We start from the raw sequence: 26,234 nt of genomic DNA, 5'->3' as shown, positions 1-26,234 counted from the left end.
TGCGTCACTCACAAATAAATTATTTGAATCAGGTGAATATGAAAAAAACTAGTTGAAAAACATTTTAATGTATTATCGCAACATGTGTATGAATATTTTTCATCTCATCTTACTTCTTTCATTTCACTTCCTCACAAGCATTCTTTTCTCATGAATGTGAGATTTTTTATATATTTTTTTCTCTTTGTTTTGTTACTCAAACATTCTCAGTAGGTATCGCTTTAATTATCAGCGGAATATTTCTTTGTAGAGCAATTCGACAAGGAATTTAGATTTATTTGCTGCACAGTAATTTGTGTTAGTTAGTTGTGGATTAATATTATGAATTTTTTTAAAAAAACTACAAATCTTCTGTCTGTGTTTATAGTTGAAACTTAATCATCGTTCATGACTGTTTGACAGACTTATTATTTCAATATTCGCAAATATTTTCGGGAAAAAGACTTCCTTTGATAAATGAAGTGTCTCAGTTTGTTTACATACTTTGGACGTTGAAGAGATTTTTCATTATTTTTTTGAATACCACCAAGGATGTGCGGTTTGATGGATGTCCATGTGACTTACTTTTGGTCTCGTATTACATCGATGTACTTGATTTCTCAAGGGTATTTCTTAATTTTGTAGAACTATTTAGAGGCAGCCTTAAATTGAACTAAGTTGAATCGCTGGGATTAGTCGATCTTATGTCTAGTAATAAGCTTGACATTTATGGAATTATTAAATGATTTGTCAAGTTAGTTGATGTTTCATTCGAGAGCTGATCTAGAGTTTTTGTATGTTTTTGGGTTTATCAGGACTCAAGTCGAAGCTATCTACAAATTCGATCAATATAGAGTCAGAATCTAATGCACTTAAGATGAGCAAGCTCTCGAGAGCATGTCTACAATACTGTGTTGACTGTTGAATGACATGACGACTAATTGTGTCCCGTTTTTAGGCTAACATGATAGGTAGTCGTAGTCCTTAGAAAACTTTATCAGAACAGTAACAGACAATATCATACGACTGTAAAAAATTAGAAAGTTCCAAAACAACGAATACTCTAGACTTAATCAATCATGCAGTGGATTTCCAGTGGCTAAGAAGTGACTGTCATTGCAAAGTCGACTCTGCTTTGTTCTAATTCTAATTGAAATGTCATTTTGTCTACTGAGTGGACAGATATAGTCGTCTGGTCAAATAAGGTCAATGTCTCCTAAATTTACACATTTTAGCGAATTAATCACTTCATTAGACTACATAATGCATTGAAAATGCTTCAAAGATACTAGAATAATATCCAATCAACTCTACACTTGCTCTACACCATTTACTCTTCGAAACCACAAATACACGAAACCTCAATTACATTGAATATCCAATTTATTCTCTCGAGAAACTTAAATATTCATGGACATGTTAATGACCATTCAAGAACAAATAGATCTCGTACCTTTTAATTACAGCGGCATTTACTCATAAATTTTCTTTGATTTTCTTGCTTGATAATTTAAATTTCTCAGTCTATTATCTTCGACATTAATGTACAACTCTCATCCTCTATTGTTAAGCACACAAACTGTTTCTTCTTCTTATCATTATGAGTAATCTTATATTCCGCATATAGAAGCTACACAGCCTCAAATTAGCACCAAATATGTGTTTCCTTATAAGTCCGTAAAAAAAAAGTCTTCAAAAGTCTTTTTGTACATGCAGAAAAATATAGAAACAAACAAAACAAAAGTTGTCAATGGATGTTGATGATGCAACACCTGCTTATATGCTTGTTGGTCGTGTGCTGTATTTATTTAAAATGCAAATAAGAAAGACACACATAAAAAGTAAATGCCAGCTACGTAAAACTGAAAATTTCTCATGATTTGCATATGTTTGAGCTGTTTAGTTTGTATTGCTGCTGCTACACTCATTGCTGTTACATTTTTGGTATGGTTTTACAAGTCTGTTTTACGTTTATGACATCATAAGCTGTAATTCATTCATACTTTTATTCACTCATTCGTATACGACTTGAAAATGGATGATAGATGACTTAAATGCTTGTTCTATGCCTACATTTCATGCCCAATTGTGACAAATTTAATGAAATTCGGTAGATTAACGTTAGATTGTGTATTTGATCTTTTGGCACTAAATGACAAATTTTTGGGATATGAATTATTTATGAGACTTTTATTTTCGGACGGTGTTTACACTTTGATATTAGGGATGTGGTTACATGCTACGGTGTGTTTTATGTTGTGGTTCCATGTTTATGGATGAATAAATTCTCATGATATTCAATGTCAGTTTTGTTGATAATTTTGAGGGTTAATATACCTCCTTATTTCAAGTAATTCGGCATTTCTTAAGCTTAAAAAGGCAATTTTGGACATAAGCCAATAAAAATCGGAAATGTTGTAAGTGAACAATCCATAAATGATGTGCAATAAAAACATGATATTTTAATTAGCAGCTTAATTTAAAATGTATGTCCAACTATATGAGACTTTACGTTCATCTAAAATACCTTTGAAACCGTCCTTTCCGCTTCGTCTACTCAAAGGCTCTGTAATGTGCATCCATTATATTCAAGAATTTCATATGGTGTGTGTGGATATGAATCTAATTCTGCGACAGTCTTTCCTTACTAAGCCACTTCTTCTTTATACAATAGAGCTCGAAGTCGACTCTAGATTGGATCAAATTCATTATCAAATTCAAGTCGACTTCGAGCACTGCTCAAACACATTGAATATATGTAGGGTATCCAGAAGAAGTCATTGTCTCGTCAAATTCTTGAGACCGAGACTGAGACTGAGACTGAGACTGACACTGAGACTGAGACTGAGACTGAAACTGAGACTGAGACTGAAGACTGAGACTAAGACTGAGACTGAGTAAGACTGAGACTGAGGACTGAGGACTGAGGACTGAGGACTGAGGACTGAGGACTGAGAACTGAGAACTGAGGTTTGAGGACTGAGGACTGAGGATTGAGGACTGAGGACTGAGGACTGAGGACTGAGGACTGAGGACTGAAGACTGAGGACTGAGGACTGAGGACTAAGGACTGAACTGAGACTAAGTCTGAGATTGATACAGAGACTGAGACTGCTACCGAGACCGGGACCGGGACCGGGATCGAAACTAGAACCGCAACTGAGACTAAGACCAAGATCGGAATTAAAACAAGAAAGGGACCGAATCATAAGGGAATTTCAACAAATTTCGAGACCGGGAACAGGAACGTTTAAGTCTGAAACCAGGAGGACATGCTCTCAATATCGATGAACCTGAGTAGAACGTCATAAATGAACAATTATAATTAACCCCCTTACAGTCTCTTCAAATATTGTGACCATAACCTCCAAATATTTTTTATATCAAGCTCATTAAACACAACAAAACAATTAAATGAATTGAATTATTTTTCTTTAAACTGCTATTGACAGCGCTATAATTTAGTATACGCCATCTGAATTTTATTGCCGATAGTGGTCATTAGCCTAATGTGGTTTTCATTCATTTGATTTTCATTAATTAATTTACAGTTGGCTCCACAATATAATTAACAATAAACGATAGATGTGGAATAATCAATTTTAAAAGATATTTATACTGCACTTTTAAGGAGAAATGCTTTCATTTTACGACCCTTTATGGACGCGTGTTTATTGATAGTAATAAAATATTTAAAGGTCTTTTATTGGAAATACTTTTTTGCGATCAGTCTGAAAACATTTTAAACATTTTTATGTAGATTTGTAAGTGGCCATTATGGTCAGACTGCTATGAGGTAATTTATTGAGTTTATACTAAGTTATTTTGAGGGCTGTAATGTCTGCGCGTTTACATTCTTTTACATTTCTAGTTAATTAAATTGGCATCGTCTTTGTCTATAAAAAATTCAAAGTTGGTGCGGTTTATAGAGAGAGTGGGATGTTGGGGATTAAGCGCTTTTATATGAAAATGTGTCAGTTGTAGAGTAAAGGATTTGTGGCTGAGTTAGTAAGCATTAAAGCTAAGATTTTTGAATTGACTCACTTTTCTGCAGGTGCAGGTTCAATTCCTACTGAAGACGGAATTCGTTTATTGTTCTGGATTTCCTCATTGTACTTGATTTAAGGGATTCGTCCCGAGCAATACAATGAGGTTGACCGAAGGCCGAATTCTTATATTATTCCTGATTTCTCCATTGTACTTGATTTAAGGAATTCGTCCCGAGCAATACAATGAGGTCGACCGAAGACCTGGTATTGCTTGGTGATCTTGTGACGCCGGTACATTGCCATGTTGATGACATAGCATTGGAGTGCCCTGACAAGTACATAACAGCTGATTTCGGCCCATTTTAAAGGTAAATAATGAAATTTAACGCATCATGCATTTCAAAAGTGTCCGTACTTTAAAGCCTCAATTGCAACATTGGACATATATCCCTCAAACTAGACATCTCACATCTCTGACATTTAAATTAAAAAAAATTCATAAAAATGACTAGTCCAATAAAAATTTCTCATCATAAACTTTTGACCTTTAAATTATCACCCATAAAAATTTTTTTTGATGCACAGTTCACAGTTCTGTACACGACAGTTGACTTGATTCTGTCCACTTACATCTCAATTTTAATAATTTAAAATAAATTTTCACTTTTAGAGTGTTTTTTAATTACAGCGATACATAAAAAAGCTGGGCTACACACAGTACAGCACATAACATTAATCTCTTAATAAATGAGTATCACACACGATATTTAACATCCACTAGACTAAAGTATGTAGCTCATTACTGACATGAGAGGTCATGTTGTACACAAAATAATGGTAACAAGTGACAAAAGCCTTATGCAATTTTAACTTACATACATACATAATGGATATAATCATCCGTAGACAACTAAATTCATCAAAATCAGTCTCGCTCATTTGTAACAATTTTAACTTCATTTACATTAGATAGATGTTAAAAAAAATATACGGAAAGGAGTGAGTAAATGATTTAATTAATAGCACCATGAAAATGAGCTGAAATCAACTATAGCTATGAACGGTCACCCAATTAATTATCGGGATTTCAACACTCTAATTTTTCATATGCCGCGCGATCTTACAAGTTTTTATATAGCGATATTAATTTTGCTGTTTACTATTGCTAACAAGGCAGCAAGTATCTATTTTGCCGCTTACACTGCCACTCTCTGTGTGCTACTAGAACAAATATTGACTCTTCTCCGACAATCAAACAAAGAAAAAAAATTGAGGCAAAGATTTTTTTTTAAGTAAGGGGGAAGAGAAGTAGAAATTGAGCATTTAACAAACAAGTAGGATTTGGTCTTTGTTATTTATAGGATGAGGATTAAACGCAGTTTTTTTGATTGATTTATGGTTGTTAGTTATGTGATCTTTATCGGATATAGTATCTATGAGTTAAAGTTGATCGGTGGCGCAATGGTTAACAGCCATGAAAATTTAAAAGCTAATGTTGAGCCTACAACCGATTATACTGAAGTGGATTATCCTCAAAACTAAAATGGATAATCCAACAGTTAGAATAGTCCTCTTTGGTGAGATCGGCAACTGGGTACAAGACTTAACAAAATAGTTTTCTTGTGTACTATCATTAAAGAGTCATGAGTGGCTCGGTGGCACAATTGCTTAGTATTTCTGTATCTAATTATTGCAACATCGACCAAGCGCCCATAGGTTCAAGACTCAGCAGGAGAATTTTTCACTTATCCTTTTTTGAATTGTAACTCAGATCCTAAACTTTTAAACAATCATTAGCCCCTAGTATACAACTCTGAATCTCAATGCTTTGAAAATACAAAGGTTTTTTTAATATAATTGATGTAAACTTAGGGTTCTTAAAATGGTTCCAAGATCCAGGAGATTCTTTAGAGTGTTTAATTCAATCAGGCCAAGACTGATCGATACAAGACCGTAATTGAGATATTCTGCGATTGTCTTGTTTTCGATTGCGTCTCGATCTGAAGATTATGTCGCAGTCGAGACCTTGAGAACCCAAACTACAAACTAAGTATATCCTAAAAGGAAATTAGATGCTTTCTAAAAAACAATAGGCTTCAGATCATTTAAGCACAATTCAATTTCTATGCTTGGTTACCGTCAAAATCAGGCATTATGTAACCTATGATTTAGCAGTCAAATAGGTTTTTAAGAATGTAAGAGGTACCTTAATGATCTTAATGAGGACTTAATGAACTACTTAAAATGAAATTTTAATATTTTATGCATGTTAAGGGTTGATTAAAGACATATAATATGCTTAATAGACATAGAATATGCTTATTACTATCGATAAAATTAATCTGCAGAATTTATATTAGTTATAGCTCTAAGATCAATGATTAAAACGACAGCAAAAGGAAGAACTCACCTTACATCACATCCAATAAAAATCATCATCCCAAAGACATTCAAACATTTCCCTACATTCCATCGAGTAAAAAATTTATATACTTTCATTTTCAAATCATCAACACAAATCAATCAGTCATGTAGACAGACAATCTGAAAACTTAATTACATCTTCGTTGACAGAATATTCAGTTAAAAAAATTGAGAATGAAGAAAGATTTTAGTCAGAGGGGTATTTTGTTTCAGTTGTATTTGAAACGCGGAACCGTCGCGATCTTTCCTCAATGTTGTGAGAATTTCCACTTTAGAAAAGAAAAATAAAAATAAAAAATTAAAAATTGTCGCATTTAATTTAGAGGAAAAGAGATGAGCAGAACAATAAAATAATCGCTTTATAACTGTCGCGGACCAGAGATTATTGCTCAATTATGTGAAAAATTCTAATTGTTAAAAAAAAATAATAAAAGAAGTGACTTTTTGGCTGACAAAAATGTACAATTTTTATGAGTGCGACACGACAGCAATAAAATGTCATTTTTGTTGTTTGTCTCAAGACAACACAGCCCACATTCATGCAATTCTTTATTATTTTATGTTAATGCATGGCCTAAAAGTGTAAACAATGTGACTTTATAATTTTTTCATTGAAGATACAAAATAATAATTTTTATGTGTGACAATTTTATTTTACAACTGCAACAAAACATGTTAATATGAAATTTGCAATGAGACTAATTGTGAATGTAGTGTGCATTTTAAATTTCATAGAGGAAGGCGCGTAAAATTGAGGAGGAAAGAAAGAAAAATAAAAAGAGAAATATTACGACAATGTTGAGGAAATTAAAGAAAGTGGAAGATGAGACTGACTGTACGTGTTCATATTTAATATTATTCTGTTTTGGGGGAGTCGTTCATAAATGATGTTTGATGAAGTAAATCAGAAAGGCATACGATGTGAAAAGGTCGCAATATAGTTTATTTAGTTCAGGTTGACTCTAGTATGAGGCCGGATTTTTCGGAATCTTACTCGAAGCCGGTTGTTAGATCACTGCTACTAGATAGCCGGTTGATCACTTGGAGCTTGATCACCGCTCTAAATTCAACTTAGGAGTCTAGTTAAGGGTTGAATCTAATAGTCCCTTAGAAGTATGACTTATTACGTTCGCTTTTTAGGGGGGAGGGGGGTCTAGGATTTTGTAACAGCCTCAAACAAAAAAAATTTTTTTGTAACGACATTTTGTAACGAGGGGGGGGAGGGGGGTCTAGAAATTCGTTTTTTTGCGTAACGTAATAAGTGAACGGCCCCTTAGAAGTTTACTTATTTCTTGAATATGCTATCTCGAGGAAACCTTGACTCATCGTCTAGTTAAGAGTAAGACCAACAGGACTAATGAATGTATTTTGTTCGACAAGTTCTGTGAAATATGACATTATTGGACCATAAGTATTTAGTTATTAGCTAGAAATTATATCAAATTATCCATCAGGGCATAGAGTAGCATAATAATTAGCTGTTCAGACCTTAAGATCCATAGCTGCGCTTTTGTATGTCTTTCAAGGTTACTGATGGGTAAACTATTGAGGATTCACCGAATTACCCTAGACCTACAGGGATACGACCCACTTATTTGATGACATGTGAAAAATTTCCCATGACGAGTCTCGAACTGGTCTCGAACCGAACGCTGAATTGGTGTTTCAATAATAATGTATTGAAGCACTAAGTATTCCACCACCGAGCCACTTCGACTCACTATGGAGTAGGATACACCCATTTTCGACCATATCCGGTAAATGACCTTTTATTTACTATAGACATTATCTATGAACGGACCCCAATTTAAATATTTTTCTTTTGCTCGCTTTTAAGAAGAAAAGATTTTCTTGTTCATTTATTAAGTGTAATATCCAGTAGAAAAGTCGATATTGTTTACGTTCGTCTGTCTGATAATGTGTTCAGTTACCTGTGATATAAATTTCTCAGTGTGCAGTTTTTTATATTGTGTTGAAATTTTGTAAAATTGCGTTGAATTCTTAATTGGCTAAGCTGTGCCTAAATTGCTTTAAATTCTTTCAATTTTGAGCTAGACTGCTTTGATATTTTGGAAATATGTGTCTGGTACTCGCTTGTACTGGTTGTGTTCAAGGGGATTCTCTTCCTATTGCGTTTTAATTGAGATCAGCCTGAATTTTTGAGAAGATTTAATGTTTTGGAAATAAATGTTAATTAAGATTCTTTTGAGTTAATTGATTAAGGAACCTCATGGATTGAAGTAAATAGGTTGGAAGATGCCAAAAATGTGAGATCATTTGAATAAAACATCAAGTGACGTTTTTACGGAACTAATGTAAATTGTGATTCTCTAGAGTCGAATTAGCTTCAAAAATATTATTACACATAATTTTGACAAATTCCTGACATGAAATTCGCATTATTTCCATGACTAAGATGAATTCGCATTTGAAATGTTTACGATTGTTTTTTTAAACCTGATCCGAGCAATACAAATGAGTTCACTTCATTCAACGTCCATACGGTTGCTTTTTGGTCAATCCGAGTGATAAAATGCGAGGAATCACGGTGACAAAATCGTGAAATTCGCCATCACGGTGCCATTAGGACAATATCGCATCTTCCCGTATAATGTGATACGACGACTAAGCGGTACCTTAGCGATCACAATGTGTTGATCGGATTTATCAAGGCATTGACACTGTATTTCATCCGGATGAAATTTCTTTTGTTCGGAAGGAAAGATTCTATTGTTTCGGATGAAGTATGTCTTTGTGTCGGATGAAATAATTTTGAGTGTATATGCTTTAGGACTAATGGCTTCTAGATCAAGGTTTCAAGAAATTGGATTCGGCAAATTTGTCCCTAAGCGGAAATGCAGTCGACAATTTGAACCTAAGGTGGCATTAGGATAAATGGCAGTTATAGACTCCAAATGGAAGTGACTTTATTTTAGTGTTAATGTTTAGTGTTTCTTTAGGGGAGTCTCCTAAGCTTCCTTTTGAAGTCTATATGACTGTCATTAGGTCAAATTTGGTTGAATTCGGATTCTAAATAGAGAAAGTCATATGGATGCAAAATGAAGCTGTCGCTCGGGATGAACACCGTTCTATGTGAAAATATTCATAAATTATTAGAAATATAAAGCAACATTCAGTTTTTCAAATTTGAATAATTATTCAAACATAAAAGAAAAATTCGCAGTATGAACTTGACATTCCAATAGCCAAAAAATTCTTGTTTCCGCAGATCATCAAGAATATGTATGATAAATTGGAAAAATAATTTTAATTGACAGAAATTAAAAATGATAAATATTTAAAATATTGCAATTTTACAGTTAAAAGCCTCTCTCAAAGATGAAAAAAAAGCAGTAATGATTTAAACTCATTTGACAGTAGAAATTTTATGCCTATAGCGCATGAGAGAAGATTCTTTTTTTTCGTCTCACTTGAAGTCGCATTTATTTTAATGTCTTACTTTTTATTTTCATGAATGAAACATTGCAAAAATAAATAAAAACAAAGGCAATTAGGCACACGAAAGAATTATGATGGTACTTACAATCAATTTTTCTTCTTTTAATTTTCATGCTCTTTTTTTTGCCGAACATGTTGCATCGTTTTGATCTGCTTTAACATATAATAACTGTCCCGAACAGCACAATGCGTTTACTAGAGCATCTCGACGTCGCTGTATTAACTGCAAGACGTTAAATTGTTCTGAAGCTAGAGTAACAGTCGCGAAGTCCCGAAACGACACAAATGACGAAGGCTCCTTGTGGAGCTTTTAAGGTTCAACCAACTCTCTCCTATTAACATCCAAAAACCCTATTAACATCCAAAAATCGGTCATACGACAGCCATACGGCTACTTCCATTTAGTGTTAAAAAAAGAAGCTTCGCGGAGTTTCAAAATGTAACCCGCCTATTTTTGACAGCCATATGACCGACAAACGGAGGTGGCTTCCATTTGGTGTTAATAAAGGAAGTTTAGCAGAGCCTTTAAAGCTCCATGTTGAAGCCTTATTCATTAGTGTCGCTCAGGAGCTGACTTCAATCCCCTTATGACGACAAATCCACTTCATCGCATTGTGCCGCTCGGGTGCTATCAGCAAGAAAATTATTAAGTGTCTTATTTATTGTTCAGCACTGAAGGTGTTTTTGCAGCTTTTAATGTCCAATGATCTCGAAATGAATAAATTAGAGTAAATCTAAAGTGTTTCATAAATTTGTGGGATTTTAATTTAAGATTTTAAGTTGGGCAAGTTATCAGAAAATTCTTGTTATTTACAAGTTGGACGTGAAAAATAGTCTTTGTGGATGTTGTGGATTTATGTACAATGACTTTCAATAATTTGTTTGTAAATATGGAATTATTTGATGATTAATGGATTTAGGGTAACTGAGAATTTCAATAAATTTTTGTGATTCATATCTTGGGAATTATTTCAGTATTGTCGACATTTTAATCTGGTCGACAGAGCGATTTTCTGAACACTTCTTAGTCGCCGAGTTCATGGCAAGACGTGATGGTCTCTCAAGGCTACGAAACGAATGATCTTGACCCATTTTTAAGGAAAAATTTTTGCCACATTGTGCTATTTGTGTATCATTTTCGGGAATGATACTCGGTATTCTCGGAAATGACTTTTAAGAACATCAAGCATAAAATCAAGTTTGTCTCCAATTGTTTCGTCTAATTCTTATGCAGAATGGCACAATAATGAGCACGGATAAGATACCAGATCTAAAATAATAAGGGTTCAGTTTAGAACCGCTGGTCTGTCTTTAAATGCGAAGACCTACAGTTTAAGCTGATTTTTATGGTTCGTCCAAGGTTTTAGGCCTGCATTTTAGATGCTTCAGGCCAGCTAGCCATCTTATAGCTCGTCCACGTCTTCAATCCTGCAATTTTTAAAACAACTTTATAAAATCACGTTAATTTTCAAGTTTTCTGACCCACAAACCCAGACAATCAACTAAAAATGCAGAGAATGCAACTTATTGGCTAAAAGCCGGCACATTTTACTTGACATCAAAGAAACAATTTTTGCCAATCAACAAAATGTCGCGATAATTATATTAATGAACTTGAAAATCACGTTTATTTTGATATTTAACTGAAAAAAAGTTAATTTGTTCATCAACAAGCTCATTAAATATTTAGTGAGAATAATTAAGCCTTGATCCGTGCTTTTTTCGTAAAATATTTTTGTTTTCTTTTTCTAATTTTTTTCTTTATTTTCGCACCTAATTCTGCGTCCAATTTCACCTTTATGCGTATTATATCCATTTTGGCGATATGAAAATTTGATGACTAGTGCTTGATAATAGCTATGGATGTTACATGCTTGATAATAAATATGAATGTTACAGAGTGACAGCCACTTAGTAATAATTAGCGTGTATCAATCTCTTACTGAATCTACAACCTAAAATGCTATGCTAAAAGATTTATGTTCATCATTCGGTGATCTTCTCACGTTCCATATACCAAAATACACTAAAATGTAGTCACAAAAATAGATTAAACAAATGCATAAAAACTTTTTATTGTCATAAACAAAAATAAACATTTACTATGGGCGTAGGAGTCATGATTCTGGTCGAATTGATTAGAAATTGTCGTATTGAAAGATTCTGACTCATTAGTGTCAAAAATAAATGTTTTAAAGCTATGGTATCAGTTATATTGACTCATGACATCCGTCATAATTTTTAACATTCAATACAACTGAAATTATTTTTATAAAATTTAATTTACAAGACTTTTGTGATGTCACGTGTGCTTCCGAAAAGTAATTTTCTGCTTTTGAAAATTTTACTTTTTTTTGTATCAGTGACTTGTTGGATGGATATTGATGGGTTTTGGTCATGCAATGGTGAAAATTGGATAATATTGTGACAACTCTAGTGCGTTATTGTTGGATATTGCTGTTTATAGCAGCGATTTTGAAAATGTATCTCAAAGTTGGGTAATATACTGTGATTAAGGGCGGATCCAGAAAATTTGGGTTTTTGTTTCAATTAATTCTAATAAATTGAAGTGTGTACAAAAATAGGAGAGGGATTAAACTTCAATCCTTGATATTGAAATTGTGTTTTATTATACAATGTCAGGTATTTATACTTAATCGAGCGTTTTGAGCAACAAAAACCAATAATTTTCATCCCCAACAGGCAAGGATCATGCTTTCATGGTTCAGAAAGATAACCACGGTAACTAAAAGCGATCTCTTTGTCTGTTAGGGTACATTATGCGCGTAAATTGGATGATAAAAATTCATTATTGGCTATGCGAATTATAGCTCAAATCAATCTTACTACGGCAATGATGAAGATCTCTTATTCTTCTTAACTACTTACTTCGCTGGATGTCGAGATCATTTTTGATCTTTGACCTCTCATGAATGTAGTATGATGCTCTATTGGCTACCACTAGTCAATTAACGATTCCGAGTGCGAGTTCTTTGGTAACCCGCATGATGTCTTACCATCTACAGCAGTGTTGTCCAAACTGTGTGCTACGATATACAGTTATATCGATAAAATTTTTGAGAAATGTCATGAATCGCATGTCGTGAACTGTTTCAGTTGTGTTAATGGTAAACCAAGCTTGGACAATACTGATCTACAGCGTTAGACTTAAAAACATTACTAAATGAAGTTCCATAAGTCTTCTAATAACATTCATGTCTTGAATTAATTGAATTTCTACTTTAACTCGACTTTAACATATATTAATTCACTATCCTCGGTGTCATAAAGCATGAACCTTCAATCGATCAGCAAATGAAAAAGTGATCGATCGATCAGTTTACGAACAGATCGATGATTACGATTATTATTGATTTTCGATCGATTGATAAACCATGTCGTTAAGTATAACTTCATAGTAATTTGTAGATATTATGTTCAATTTTTGTTTGACTGATGAGCCTCCTAGTTGTGTGTTTAAAAATAGAATAGATTCCAAAATTAAAAATATAAAAAATCCCAAAAATAAAATAAAAACATTTAAATCAATCAATCATATAAAAAATATTATGTGACAAAATATCTATGACCTGATCAACCTACTCCATGAAAAAAACCGTGTGTCAGCAGACACTTCCTATACAATTTACTGTAATAATCTCAAAACTGCATGATCTTATGTGTAAAGACTATATGATGTTATAGAAATAGAACAGTGGTGGACAACCTGTGTGCTGTGGCACACGAGTCGAGGCTTACCATCAAGGTGTGCTGTAAAGAATGAAAGGTTGCCCATCACTAAATAGAATAAAACAAAATTTGAGCATGTAAAAATTGAACGTCAAAAGGCAACGCAAAGGATTTGTTTTCTATCCCCACAAAATTTGCCTTGTACTTAATTTATTTTGAGTGAGAAATTAACTTCATTTTTAATTCAATTCAGACGAGAACACACAATAATCACCAACATTTATCTATTTTATTGTGAATTTTTAGTTATTTTTTTTAGAAAAAAATTGTGTTGATGAAGATTAATGTTTAGACAATTATGAGCAACAAGATGCTTTAATTACAGTGTAATTTATTAAAAAATTATCTTCTTTTCTTTTTCTACTTTCGATTAAAGATAGCGATAGAAAGACTTCGACAAGTTCATTGGAAGGGCTTTCAACCAGAAAATTACGTAACTTCTTTTTTTTTATTCTTCTTATCAAAATTATTGAACTTGAATTTTGGCTTCAAAATGTTATTACACATTCATCCAACGTACATGATAAAGATTATGCATCAGTGTTGTTAGTCATGATGTCTAGGCTTTGTCTAGACAAGACATAGTGATAGACATTGACATTTAGTTCATGAAGGGAACAAATTATGAGGCTTTTTATGGATTAGAAAATTAATTTCAGTCTAATCGTGTGGCGACACAGTTGCGACTGTGTTGCGATACAGTTAAAATCGTGTGGTGACAGAGTTGAGACCGTGTGGCTATATTGTTCAAAATGTGTGGTAACTCAATTGAGACTTTGATGCAACATTGTTGAGACCATTAAGCAACATAGTTGAGACGATGTTGCAACATAGCTGGGACAGTGTGGCAACACAGTTAAGATCGTATGATAATACAGTTGAACCCACGCGGTGACACAGTTAAGACCATGTGGCGTCACAGTTGAGATCGTGTAGCGACACACTTAAGACTATGTTTCGACACAGTTGCGACCGTATGACACAGTTGAGACCGTTTGACACAGTTGAGACCGTATGACACAGTTGAGACCGTGTGACACAGTTGAAACGTGTAGCGACACAGTTAAAACCGTGTAGTGATACAGTTTAGACTGTGTGGCAACATAATTGAGTCTATGTAGCGACACAGTTGAGACCACATAGCCACACGGTTGAGAACATGTTGTGACATAGTTGAACATTTGCTAAAACTGTTTTCCGTTAAAGGAGTTTGCTTTCCCTTAAGTCATATGGAGATAACATAAGGTATACCAAGTATACCAATGCAAAAGACCCTAAATGAACCCATGTCAAAGTCATGTCAAATTCATTTCCAAGTCTAATTTTGTCTAAACTAGTCAAACAACGTGATAACAACACTGATCAGCGTTTTACAATCAAAATACATAAAAATACATGCATGGCTCCAACATTCTCATTGATAAAACTGACATTTCTACACAATTTACACAATTTTCAGTCTATAAACATTTATATACATTGACAGCATATTGATAATTGCATAGACAAAAAAGTCATATTGTTCTGAATGTACGCAAATGTATATGAATCTGGTCACCATCATCAAAACAGAGTGAAAAAAAAAATAATATTTTTTTTTATATAATAAGAGAAAGATGATTTCCATAAGAAAAATGAGATCGGCGCTATCAGTTTTGAGTCAATTTTTCAGTTTAATTTCATCTTTCATACCGCTTTGTCGCTGTTTGATCTTGAAAAGATATTCCTGTGTCACACGCAATATAAACAGTAAAATATTAAAAAATAAACAAATAAAGCATATGACATAAAATGTATTATCACCTGCTTCTTAGTACTGATGTACAATCACAAGAAGGTGTGTGACCGTGTACTAAATTAGCGGCTTCTCTGTGCTATAAAGCTTTTTTTTCATCTTGGTGCGAGTATCTGCTGAAATTTACTCTCTTACTCTCTATCTTTATGTTTTTTTAAGTGTTAATGATGTTTACACTATTGTCATTCATAATTTTTATAATATCAAGTCTGTGACACAACAGTGAAATGAGAAATCGGCTGTGTGACTCTTTGAATACTCATTGTGAAAGGATTTATGTGAGGTGTTTATTAAGGTTTGGAAGTTTGCAAAACAAAAAATATGAGAAATGTTCAAAGGAAATTTTGGATTAGTGGGCGGAATTTTATGAGTTTTTTGTGATATGTGCTACGGCATCAACAAATTTTTTGCAGTGTTGTTAACTTGGATTCTTGAGTCACTCTCGTGTAGTATTAAAACCAAATTCTAGTCATTATCGTGCAATTTCCGGTCTGCTTTCCTTACAAATTTCTTCAAAATTCTTTAAAAATGACTGCCAGGGGTGATATTTGTGTAGAACTAAGGCTTTCATGAATTTGAGTCAGTGTATCTAAAACTGTTCTTAACCACATTCTCGAGTAGACAGGAGTTCTTGTGACTAGTTGTATAACTAATTCTAAGACCGGAAAATGTCATTTGGATGACAGCATCTAGATGTGATTAGTGGCCCTCAGAACTTGACATTCAGCTGATCAAATAAAGATCTTTCTACTCAGGATTAATATTTAGTAATAGAACTTCGAGAAAGTTTAGTGATCCACAAGATTCATACTAGTTAAGTGATGAACACTCTTCGCCTTTGACATCAAGCATAAGTGAACGACTACTAAGAGTGTAATTATTTAAAAACAATTGAAAGACACTGATCTAGGCTAGATATAAACTAGGAGTGCATACATTTTGACTAGGATTTCCAGTGTTTAGATCAAAATGTTTAGACCCCATATAAGAGACGACATGTCAGTCTTGATCAACTAATACCCATTTAAATCATTTTTGCTCATATTACGATTTATGACGTATTATCATGAGTCACCGGTGTGTCATGAAGATGTCTTTAAATTCTCTTAATAATCTCATATACAGTGAAATGTGAGATGTATGCCTTGATCCTATCTGATTGTCTAATTATCATCATACAGGCGGCATCAAAGCGAATTATTGCATGAATCAATATTTCATCGATTTTTTCGTATGAACTCTTAATTGAGTGCAAAATGGCACATATGATCCAATACATTTCACGATATCCTTATGAATTAAGGTGACAAACAAGCATTTTGCGAAGCATAGTTTGAGGATCACCGTAGTAGACACCAAATGTTTGTAGACCTTTGTATTTGATCTGAAACAGAGCTCAATGCCGACTTGAATTTCTGGAAAAGTCGACTCTAATAGACTCGATTTCCTATAAAATTTGAGTTGTATTCAAGTTCTGGTCTTAAACTTCTAAGTCAATATTATAGACAATCCCAATTTAAATTCAAACAAGTCAAGTCAACGTTCTAGTTAACAACACTGCCTTAAATCTCTCAATACTCATATTTTCTTACTAAGAAATCAAACAACAAAGGTTGATAGTAGCAACAAATAATCTTATCGCGTTTGTGTCTCCCGCATCTCACTTTTTTTTTCGCAATCGTTCTCCCATTAGTTAATGATTTAATTCTCAATAAACTTAATAATTTTTTGATGTTTTGCTACAGATAATAAAATTCCGTGGCTTTAATTGCTACTGATATGACCTAATAAAAAATTTTTGTTTATTTTTTGTTTATAATGTATAAAAGTCACACATAATTCACTTCCTTCAAACTGGCACAGACTTGATTAATTTGTCTTCTTTTTAGCACTGAACAAATTTGCATCTAATTTGCTTGGTTAATGAAATTTCGACAATAGAAAAGTATTTTAAGTATCGCAACATGCTCGTCGGATAATTTAGATGCAAATATTCAGTAAAAAGTGACAAGATGCGACGGTTAATGATGCACGTTATTAAAAGTGTCTTTCCTCACCTTATTTTTTCTCATTTTATTCTCAGACGAGCGACAAGATGTGCAACAAAAGACATTTACAAAATGGATTAATCATCATCTGGCAAAGGGTGGATTTGACCCAGTAAAGAATCTTTATGAGGACTTACAGGATGGACATAAATTATTGGCCTTACTGGAGGTTCTCACGAATCAAAAATACGTAAGTCATATCATTTTTCCCCCCGACACATGACATGAAAATAATAATGACTGATTTTCTTTTTTTAGAAACCTGAGCGTGGTGAGTAAATGTGGACATGGAATTTTATTGGATTATTCAGCTGTGCTTGATTAAATTTTTTCATTTTTGCCGGCAATTAATTAAACATTTTTTTTACCTTTTTAAGGTCACATGCGTGTACATTTCATAAGTAATATCAACAAAGCCCTTAGTGTCCTTCAAGAGTATGGCGTGCGAATGGTCAACATATCCAGTGATGATATAGTCAGTGGTAATTCAAAACTAACACTCGGTCTCATATGGTTGATTGCGTTGAGCTTTGATGGTCAGCAGCTCGTAACATCACAAGCAATTAGCGGAATTGAAAAGTCATTAAAGGCGTGGGTTTGTAAATTTACTGAACGCCATGGCTTAAAGGTTAATGACTTTACACAATCGTGGAACGATGGATTAGCATTCTTGTACATTCTCTACGAAACCATTCCAGTGAAATTTGATTTGGCAGCAGCTAAAAAGATGCATCCAAATGCAAGATTAAAGATGGCATTCGATATGGCCTATGATCAGTTAGGTATCGAGAAACTTTTAGATCCTGAAGATGTGAATGTAAAGAGACCCGACCGTAAAAGTATTCTAATGTATATAATGTGTCTTTATAATGCAATTCACAAGAAAGGTCTCGATACTGATCGTAAGAGATTGAGTGATGAGAGCATAGACGAGATACAATTACTCAATGAGAACGAGATGAAACAGACACCGAGTGACAGTGATGGTGAAACAGAAAATAAGAAAGCAAAACTCAATGTTGACGGTAAAATGGATGAAATTTCATTGGCAAAGTCAATTGAGGATTTGAGACGATTGACAAATGAGAATCGTAATAGTTTCATAAGTACGGAAGTAAATATTGTACAGACAATTGAACATCATCAGCCAAATGAGGAGATTAAGAATAATCAACGGCCATTGTCAACAGCAACAAATTGTTCTGTTGAAATAACAGAATATCAATCAGCAATTGAGGATGTGCTTGACAAATTACTTCGAGCAGAGGATACAATAGCCGATGATCATCCAATTCCAGAAAATTTAACTGATTCTCGTAAACAATTTCAGTTACATGAAGATTTTATGCTTAAACTTGCCGATTATCAAGTTTCCGTTGGATCAGCACTTGAGGAAGGAACAAAATTATTGACTGACTCATCTGGTCTATCGATTGAAGAACAAAATGAAATTAAACACCAGCTATTCCTATTAAATGAACGATGGGAGGCACTAAGAGTTAAAGCACTTGATACACAAACAAAAGTCCATAAACATCTAGCAAAGATGCAGCTTGAAAAGGTCAATGAACTTAAAGGCTTTCTTACGGCAACTGAAGATAGATTATCAAGAATGTCCGAACTTGGACCAGATCCTGATGGCTTGAGGAAGCAAATGGAAGAGCATAAGAAACTTCAAGCAGACTTGGAAGCTCAACAGTCACTTGTTGAGTCATTAAGCAACTTGGTGATAATTGAAGATTCCGAATACTTTAGAGATTTAGAAGATAAGTTAGTTGCTTTAGAGGAACGATGGTCGCATGTTGTTAAATGGACAAGTAAACGATGGGATAATTTACAGGATTTAAGCTACAAATGGACGAAACTCTCAGAGGAACATCGAGTTATTAATCAATGGCTTGATTCCCGTGAGAAATGCTTAAAAGATATGGAAACAAAGGAAGTGACTGAAATTGGTACAGCAATTGATAGAATCAAATGCTTAGAATTTTGTCGAGCTGATTTAAAGAAGCTCCAAAATTATGTTTTAAATCTTGAGACAGTAACGCAAGGACTTAAAGTTGACAATCTATCCACACTTAATATTGCTGAAAAAGTCGAGCAAATCAACGACAGAATTGAAGCTTTAGATGAAATTCTTGACATTCAGCATCAACGAATCGAGTCATTGGGTTTCCATGTCGACAAGTCATTAACCAGAAGAGTATCGATTCCGCCTGGATGGCTAAATTTTGAAGAGAGAATTACCGAAATTGATGGACGAAGGAAATCGTTAATTGCACGGACTGTCGAAACAGTCGTTGAAGATGACGAAAAAGCAACTAAGCCAGAAGGTATGTATGGCTAATTAGTAATTGACCTTATAGACCCATGTCATTTAAATTAATCAAAATTCTTATTCAAATTTTATTATTTTTTGTAGAAAGTGAAAAGGTCACAAAACTCAACGAGAGTATAATGGATATGGTTTATTTTGTTGACGAAATTGAGACATCGATAGCTGACCTTTATCAACTTGACTTAAAGACACAAATTACTGTTTTAGAGAAACTTCAAGATAAGCTTAAAAATCAAGTTGAAGACTATGAAAAGGCAAAGAATTTACTTGATGAATGTCAACAAGAAACAACAAAGGAACTTCAAGTTGAGAATCAGCATATTCAAGAATTAGGATCAAAGTATGACTCGATTGGATTTAAGATTGAGGATCTTATCGAAAGTGCCAAAATTGACTTTAAGAAAGAGAAATTTTATAAAGATTTAACGAGTATTAAGCTGACACTTGCTGACCTTAGAGACTGGTATAAGCAGCATGCTCATTCAGCATCACCTGAAGACCTTCAGAAACGCTTAGTCGAAATGCAAGAAATGCAGGAAATTATTAAAGAAGCCAGTGAATCATGTGCCAGTGAAAATGGAACTGAATGGGTTGAATGGAAGCGCGATTTTGAGCAATTTGATCAGAGCTGGAAAGACCTTAATAATGCGATAGTCACAATAGTCGATGAAAAGAGTGAATCAGCAAAAAAGACGGCAGTTCTTAAAGAATTTGAAAAACAGACCGAAGAAGTGCTGACTGGAATTGACAGTATGGAAACATGGCTTGATGACCTTGAGAAAAATACACCAAATACAGCCAATAACTTGCTCGAAAATGTCAATGACTTATTCCAAGTAAAATCTAAATTCCAAACCCTTAAAGAATCCTGTGAACAAATGACTGTAAAATTCCGTGAACTTAACGAGTCAGGCAATGAAATGTTACTGAAAGGTGACGAACTTCTGCAAAATAAACGAGACAGCAACTTTTCACAGCTTGCCAAGAAGTTGACGAAATTAAGTGCAAGATGGAGTGAAGTCACGTCACAGGTTTATTCAAGAACTGCTTCTTTGGAGCATCTTTCAGCACAGTATGGGGAATTGAAGACTTTGTTGGTATCTGAAGCTGGATATTTGGATAAACTTGACAAGTTGTTGAGGAGAAGTCCAGAAAATGCTGCTGATGCTGAAGAGATTTCTGAGGAACTTGATGTAAGTACTTTGATTAGACTTAAAGGCATTGTGGCTCTAGAATTGCGTGATGTGAGTGAGCTTGGTTCCAATTAAGAGACAATTGGCACCATGCAGACGTTACGCAAGCTCTGTTACATGTCCACCGGGCATTGATTTGACCTAAATTATGCTAAATATTTCCAATTTTACAGGACATCGAGAACTATTTAAGAAACAACTCATCCGAGTCACGAATCGACAAAATCCAGGAAGTCGGCAAGGACCTTGTAGACCTAAGCTTCCTACGAAATGAAATTAACATCGAAATCAACGCAATGTTGGACAGAAGGGAGCAGCTACATCATCAGGTATGCAAAAATGTCTTAATTATGTATCATGCTTGCTAGACATTCTAAAACGGACTCTTATGGTCTATCCAAAAGAATTTCTAATCTATTGTTTGCATGTTTTTATTTGTGAAAGTCTTCAAACATTTCACCTTCCTATCCTAATTCTAACAAAACTTTTTAAAAATTAAGCATGAACCAAAAAATTGGAAAAATTTTGTTTTTCAGGCCGAGACGAGGATTCACATACTGGAGCAGGCAGTATCAGAGGCACAAACAAGTGAATCACAAGTCACTGATTTACAGCAATGGATATTCCGTGTTGATGATTTATTGAATGATTTTATTGAGCACGATACAACATTCGAATGCTTACCACACGATTTTCAGGTGATTTCCTCATACTTTTATCTGATAAACATGTCTTTATGTTGACACTAATGCACCACAATGTTCAAATATTATCACCTTTTTCTTCTTCACTTTGCATCTTTAAAAGAGATTCACTTTTATGTTTATGTTTATTTCCACATTCACGTGTTTGGTCTATAAATAAAACCCGAAAAAAGAGAAAATTGAGAGTAAGAAAATGTAAAGGAAGAGAATGAAAAATTCAAATCAAAATCTAGTGATCATTTGCTAATAAAATTGTACAGTAATTTCCACATATGTAAAATCATAACATTTACAAAATTTATTGCATGCAGTAAGTAACAATTTCCAATGTATATACAATTTACACCTTATTACATGTGGATTAATTGAAAACAGATGTTTACATAAGACGGAGACAGCAATAACTCAGGGCATATATATACACAATTTGTACTGAATATTCTTTATTCATTGTTTTTATACAATTTCACTCCCAGGCTGTAAAGACTAACCTTGTGCTTGATTTTTCAACCCAGAATAAAAATATTATCAATGCGCGGTTTAATGCAAAGGAATTGAAATAAAAATATGGAGATTTAAAATTTAATATTGTTGCATTAGATTACTGTGATTATAATCAGTTTAGAGTTGTATGACTTGCATTCTGAAGTTAGTGGCGTCATGTCACTAGTTTATTTGCTTTACAATACACTTCATCTGATCCAGTCGGCATGCGCTAAAAAGTTGTTCCCACAGCTGCTAAGAGAACAGAACGCTTAGAATGCAGCGGATCACTGGATTCTAATCGTGAGGTTCTCTTGGTTGCTATGTGTAACGCTTGCTGATCGGGTCATGTTCTATTTAATTAGCCGACTCAATTTTTAATTATTATTTATATTTTGGACTTTGAAAGTCTTTGCATCTGTACACTGAAATATAAGAAGATTAAAACAAGTCAATGACTTTTTGAGTCAAACCACTAGAACAAAAGCTAGTCATGGCGTGGAAACTCCCATAAATCTCAATACTTCCTGGCGTGATCTTTGAGATCCTTTAGCATTTGCTTACTACAGTAGATGATTAGCATAGAATTTCATAATTCATGTCAGGAAATTCTGAGAATTTTAGAAATTTCGAGAAAATTCAGAGTCTAAAATGAAGAAAAAATAAGAACCGCCCTGCGAAAAAGTTTATTAGGTTCTCTAGGTGTTAAGGCCATTCATATTTCAACCTACCGCTATGGATTCATTTTTGGCTTACCTTCTGTAGGAAATCAAAAAGTTTGAATGATTTAGACTGATATACTAATGACGTCTGCCTTTAAATAGAAAATTTTTTGTATCCGCAATGTTTAGTCTTAGTTAAAGACAAGTCTAACAATACTTTTCAAGTGTCTTAGCATTGATTAAAGACAGACATCCTTTGCAAACGCAAATCTTTGCTAGATCATAGCCCAAAAACTTATAAAACCCCTTTTATACCAACTCTGGGAAGCAGCCCAGAATTAATAACAGCCATTATATGTCTTAAAATCTCAATTTCCCATATTTTGCTGTCACCACGAAAATTATTACCCAAAAATTACCTCCCAAAGATACACATGATAATAATACAATCAATCCTCAAAACCTAATTGATGCTCCACAGACACAATTTTTGATGATACATTTTTCATTTCTCTTCTTATTATTCCTACAAAAGTTCCTCTCACACTTTCGAAATTAAGTCTCACTCACTCATAAATTTTCCCTTCTCTTAACAATTTTTTGTATATTTTTACATGCATATCCAACTGAATTAATGTGACGTAAGATTTACTTAAAAGCAATTAATTTGTCATCGTTGTGACTACAAATTAAAAGTTATACTTTCTTTAAATTCCTTTCCTTCTTCTTCATCCACAGCGTTTGACAGAAGAATTTCAAGCAAATGCTAAGGTCTTGGATGATATGAAGCATCAAGTTGAGGTGTACAAGGCTCATGGGAAAATTGAAGCTGCAAACCGTTATCAAGATCAAATAAATTTACTCCAAGACCGTTTCCTTCACTGTCAGGAGAAGCTTGAGAAGTTTACATCCCCGCAAGCAATTTTCGAGAACAAATTAAGTCGTGCAATTGCAGACCTTAGGAATGTCGAGAGAAGCTGCTGTGTTTTAGATTTAGCATCAGCAGGAAGTCAACATGTACATGACCAGTATCAGCACTGCTTGAAACTTTATCGAACATTGTCAGAAGTGAAGCCAGAAATTGAGACAATAATCAAGTCAGGAAGGCAATTATGTAATGAACCGTCCACAAAGGATGCAAAGAAGTTGAACACAAGAATCGACACATTAAAGCATCTTTACAATACCCTTGGTGATACAGTCACAACGAGTAAGAATGGACTTGAAAGAATCATTAGACTATTGACCCAATTTAATCAGACAATTGAAGTTGTTGTCAAATGGATTGGCAAAAATAAGCACGACCGAATGGACAACAACAATCATGAAATTGATGTCGAAAGAGTCAATGAAGTTGAAGCTGAACTAAGAAAATGTCATCAAATTTTTGATGAATATAAAACAATTGTCGATGCTGCATATCTAGCAGATATTAATGATCGACTCAGTTTAGTCGATCGCGAGTTCAATGAATTCCTAAATTTAGATACAGACAAGAAGATGTTAAATGATATGCTTCAAACACTTCAAAATATCGATCAAGTTTCAATTGATGCATTACAAGCGATGGAAGTGAGCTTGTCAAATTTAAAGCCTGGATCGGATGAGGTTAAGAAGCTGCATGATCAAGTCAAGAAGATTGTTGTGGTGAGTTCAATGTTTTATATTTTTTGTCATGGAAGTGCCAGTTGGTGCTGTCCAAAATTTTGTTTGTCTTTGTTTGCAAGGGATATAGAATTAAATTAATCTTGTACATAATTATTAACATCAATTCCTTGCAATTTATATGTCTAAAATTGTGAAATGTCTTAAGTCATTGACGTGGCATGCTTTGCATCAAAGTTGAGAGTTCAAATGCTTATTATGTAATTTAAGAATTTGATGCTTTATAAAGTGTAGATTCTCATTTGTTATTGCTTTTGCTCTTAATGTATATTCTTGTTGTACAAAGTTACTTCTCTTACATCATTATGGATCTTGTGGATGTCTTCTTTATTTTTTTGGTGTCAATTATCAAATGGTTTATCATTTTCAATGGTGCAGCGATTGGATTAAAGGTTTTTAGAGTTTGGAAGTGTGTCAGATGACTTAGATGATAGTGATATTAAGTGGAATCCCGAGTGTTAGATGATGGCAATGGCTGTAAAATGGTTTAAACTTGTTAATTACTTTATATATCCCTGACAGGTTAAGAGCATGCTCAGGAGACTAAATGAGCATACTCGTGAGCGTTACACTCAGCTGAGAGTAAGCTTACTGTTCTTGAGAGCACAATCTCTTGCCTGCTAAGGTACAATAATTGTCATAAAATGGTTGCTGTCAATGACAATCTCCCTAGTAGGCAAAAAGCGTGCTCTCAAGACTTGAATAAGCATGCTCATCTAGTATGTTTAAGGTATGCAAGTTCATCAGAGAATATTCTTTACCTAATAGGGACTAAATGACTGTTAATGTCAAGTCTAGGTTGATTAGGCTGCTATTGGGATCTTGTAACTTGCCATGAAATGTCAAGACTGTAACTAGGAATACAGTTGACTAATCACAGCCTCTTCAACTCGGTAGCCAAATAATTGACATTGCCTACATGTGCTGCTCGGAACTAGATTCAATAATATTTAATAAGAAGCCTGCTATTGATCAATCATGTCAAAATAGATCAATATATTATTACTTCCAATATAGATATCATTACACTTAATTCACTGACATTTTCCAAAACTCTAATTAAATAGCTACTATAAGGATGTCTGAAATCATATAATGTCACTCAGGCACACCTTATAATAGCTCATAAGCAAATAAACACAAACTCGTCACTATAATTAATTCAACATAAACACTAAACATTCATTTGGATAATAAAAACTTACAATAATTTATGGTAAATCGGGCTCACATCACTCAACATTTGATTCACATAAAACTGGATGTCTGGTATGATTTACCAACTAATCACTGTATATTACCATTAATTTAATGTTTATTTTTTACTATACTACTTCACCTATCTTCACTATCAATCATTCATTGTATCAATAGCTTCATATTTCCTCATTGTACATAAAGTTATTAAATTTTGGCAAGTCATAAACTTTTTCTTCAATTAGATGAATTTAATGGATACAAATCATGTAAATTGGAAATAATTAAAATCATAACACAAACATTCATTAAATTTTTATAGATTTACGATACTAATGTCTAACATTAAAAATTTTGTCATTGGTAGAAATTAGGTTTTGTTGACAATTTTTGGTCAAAAAAATGGGTACATTGAGGGTTGTTCACAAATGACGTTTAATTGCTCAAATGACATGTTTAAGATTGAATCAGAATTTAGACCTAGAGATCATCATAAAGGATCTTAGCCACAAGTTCCTTCCCCTATAGAGGGGAATTCGGGATCAAAT

At 33.8% G+C, this 26,234-nt stretch overlaps 1 protein-coding gene across 14 annotated transcripts in view; it reads left to right on the top strand.

Annotated features, from left to right (window-relative positions):
• LOC139090145 (dystrophin, isoforms A/C/F/G/H-like) overlaps positions 1–26,234 on the top strand; it is a 239,027-nt gene that overhangs the window by 20,222 nt on the left and 192,571 nt on the right. For 7 of the 14 annotated variants that reach the window (XM_070639867.1, XM_070639857.1, XM_070639859.1 and 4 more), the window contains exons 2-9: positions 13,978–14,034; positions 17,480–17,634; positions 17,703–17,715; positions 17,822–19,777; positions 19,867–20,975; positions 21,149–21,304; positions 21,512–21,673; positions 23,563–24,471. In XM_070639867.1, coding sequence (XP_070495968.1) covers positions 13,978–14,034; positions 17,480–17,634; positions 17,703–17,715; positions 17,822–19,777; positions 19,867–20,975; positions 21,149–21,304; positions 21,512–21,673; positions 23,563–24,471 — 4,517 coding nt within the window. Of the gene's footprint in view, positions 1–6,621; positions 7,228–13,977; positions 14,035–15,299; positions 15,439–17,479; positions 17,635–17,702; positions 17,716–17,821; positions 19,778–19,866; positions 20,976–21,148; positions 21,305–21,511; positions 21,674–23,562; positions 24,472–26,234 lie in introns of those variants that run through there. The other 7 variants (XM_070639864.1, XM_070639863.1, XM_070639862.1 and 4 more) reach the window with 6 other exon arrangements.

Source organism: Chironomus tepperi, unplaced genomic scaffold (genome assembly GCF_022539635.2).
Source record: "Chironomus tepperi strain 1889 unplaced genomic scaffold, CSIRO-AGI_Ctep_v1 contig_217, whole genome shotgun sequence".
Taxonomy (NCBI): domain Eukaryota; kingdom Metazoa; phylum Arthropoda; class Insecta; order Diptera; family Chironomidae; genus Chironomus; species Chironomus tepperi.
The sequence above is the reverse complement of the archived record's forward strand: the minus strand, read 5'-3'. Positions and strand labels throughout refer to the sequence as shown.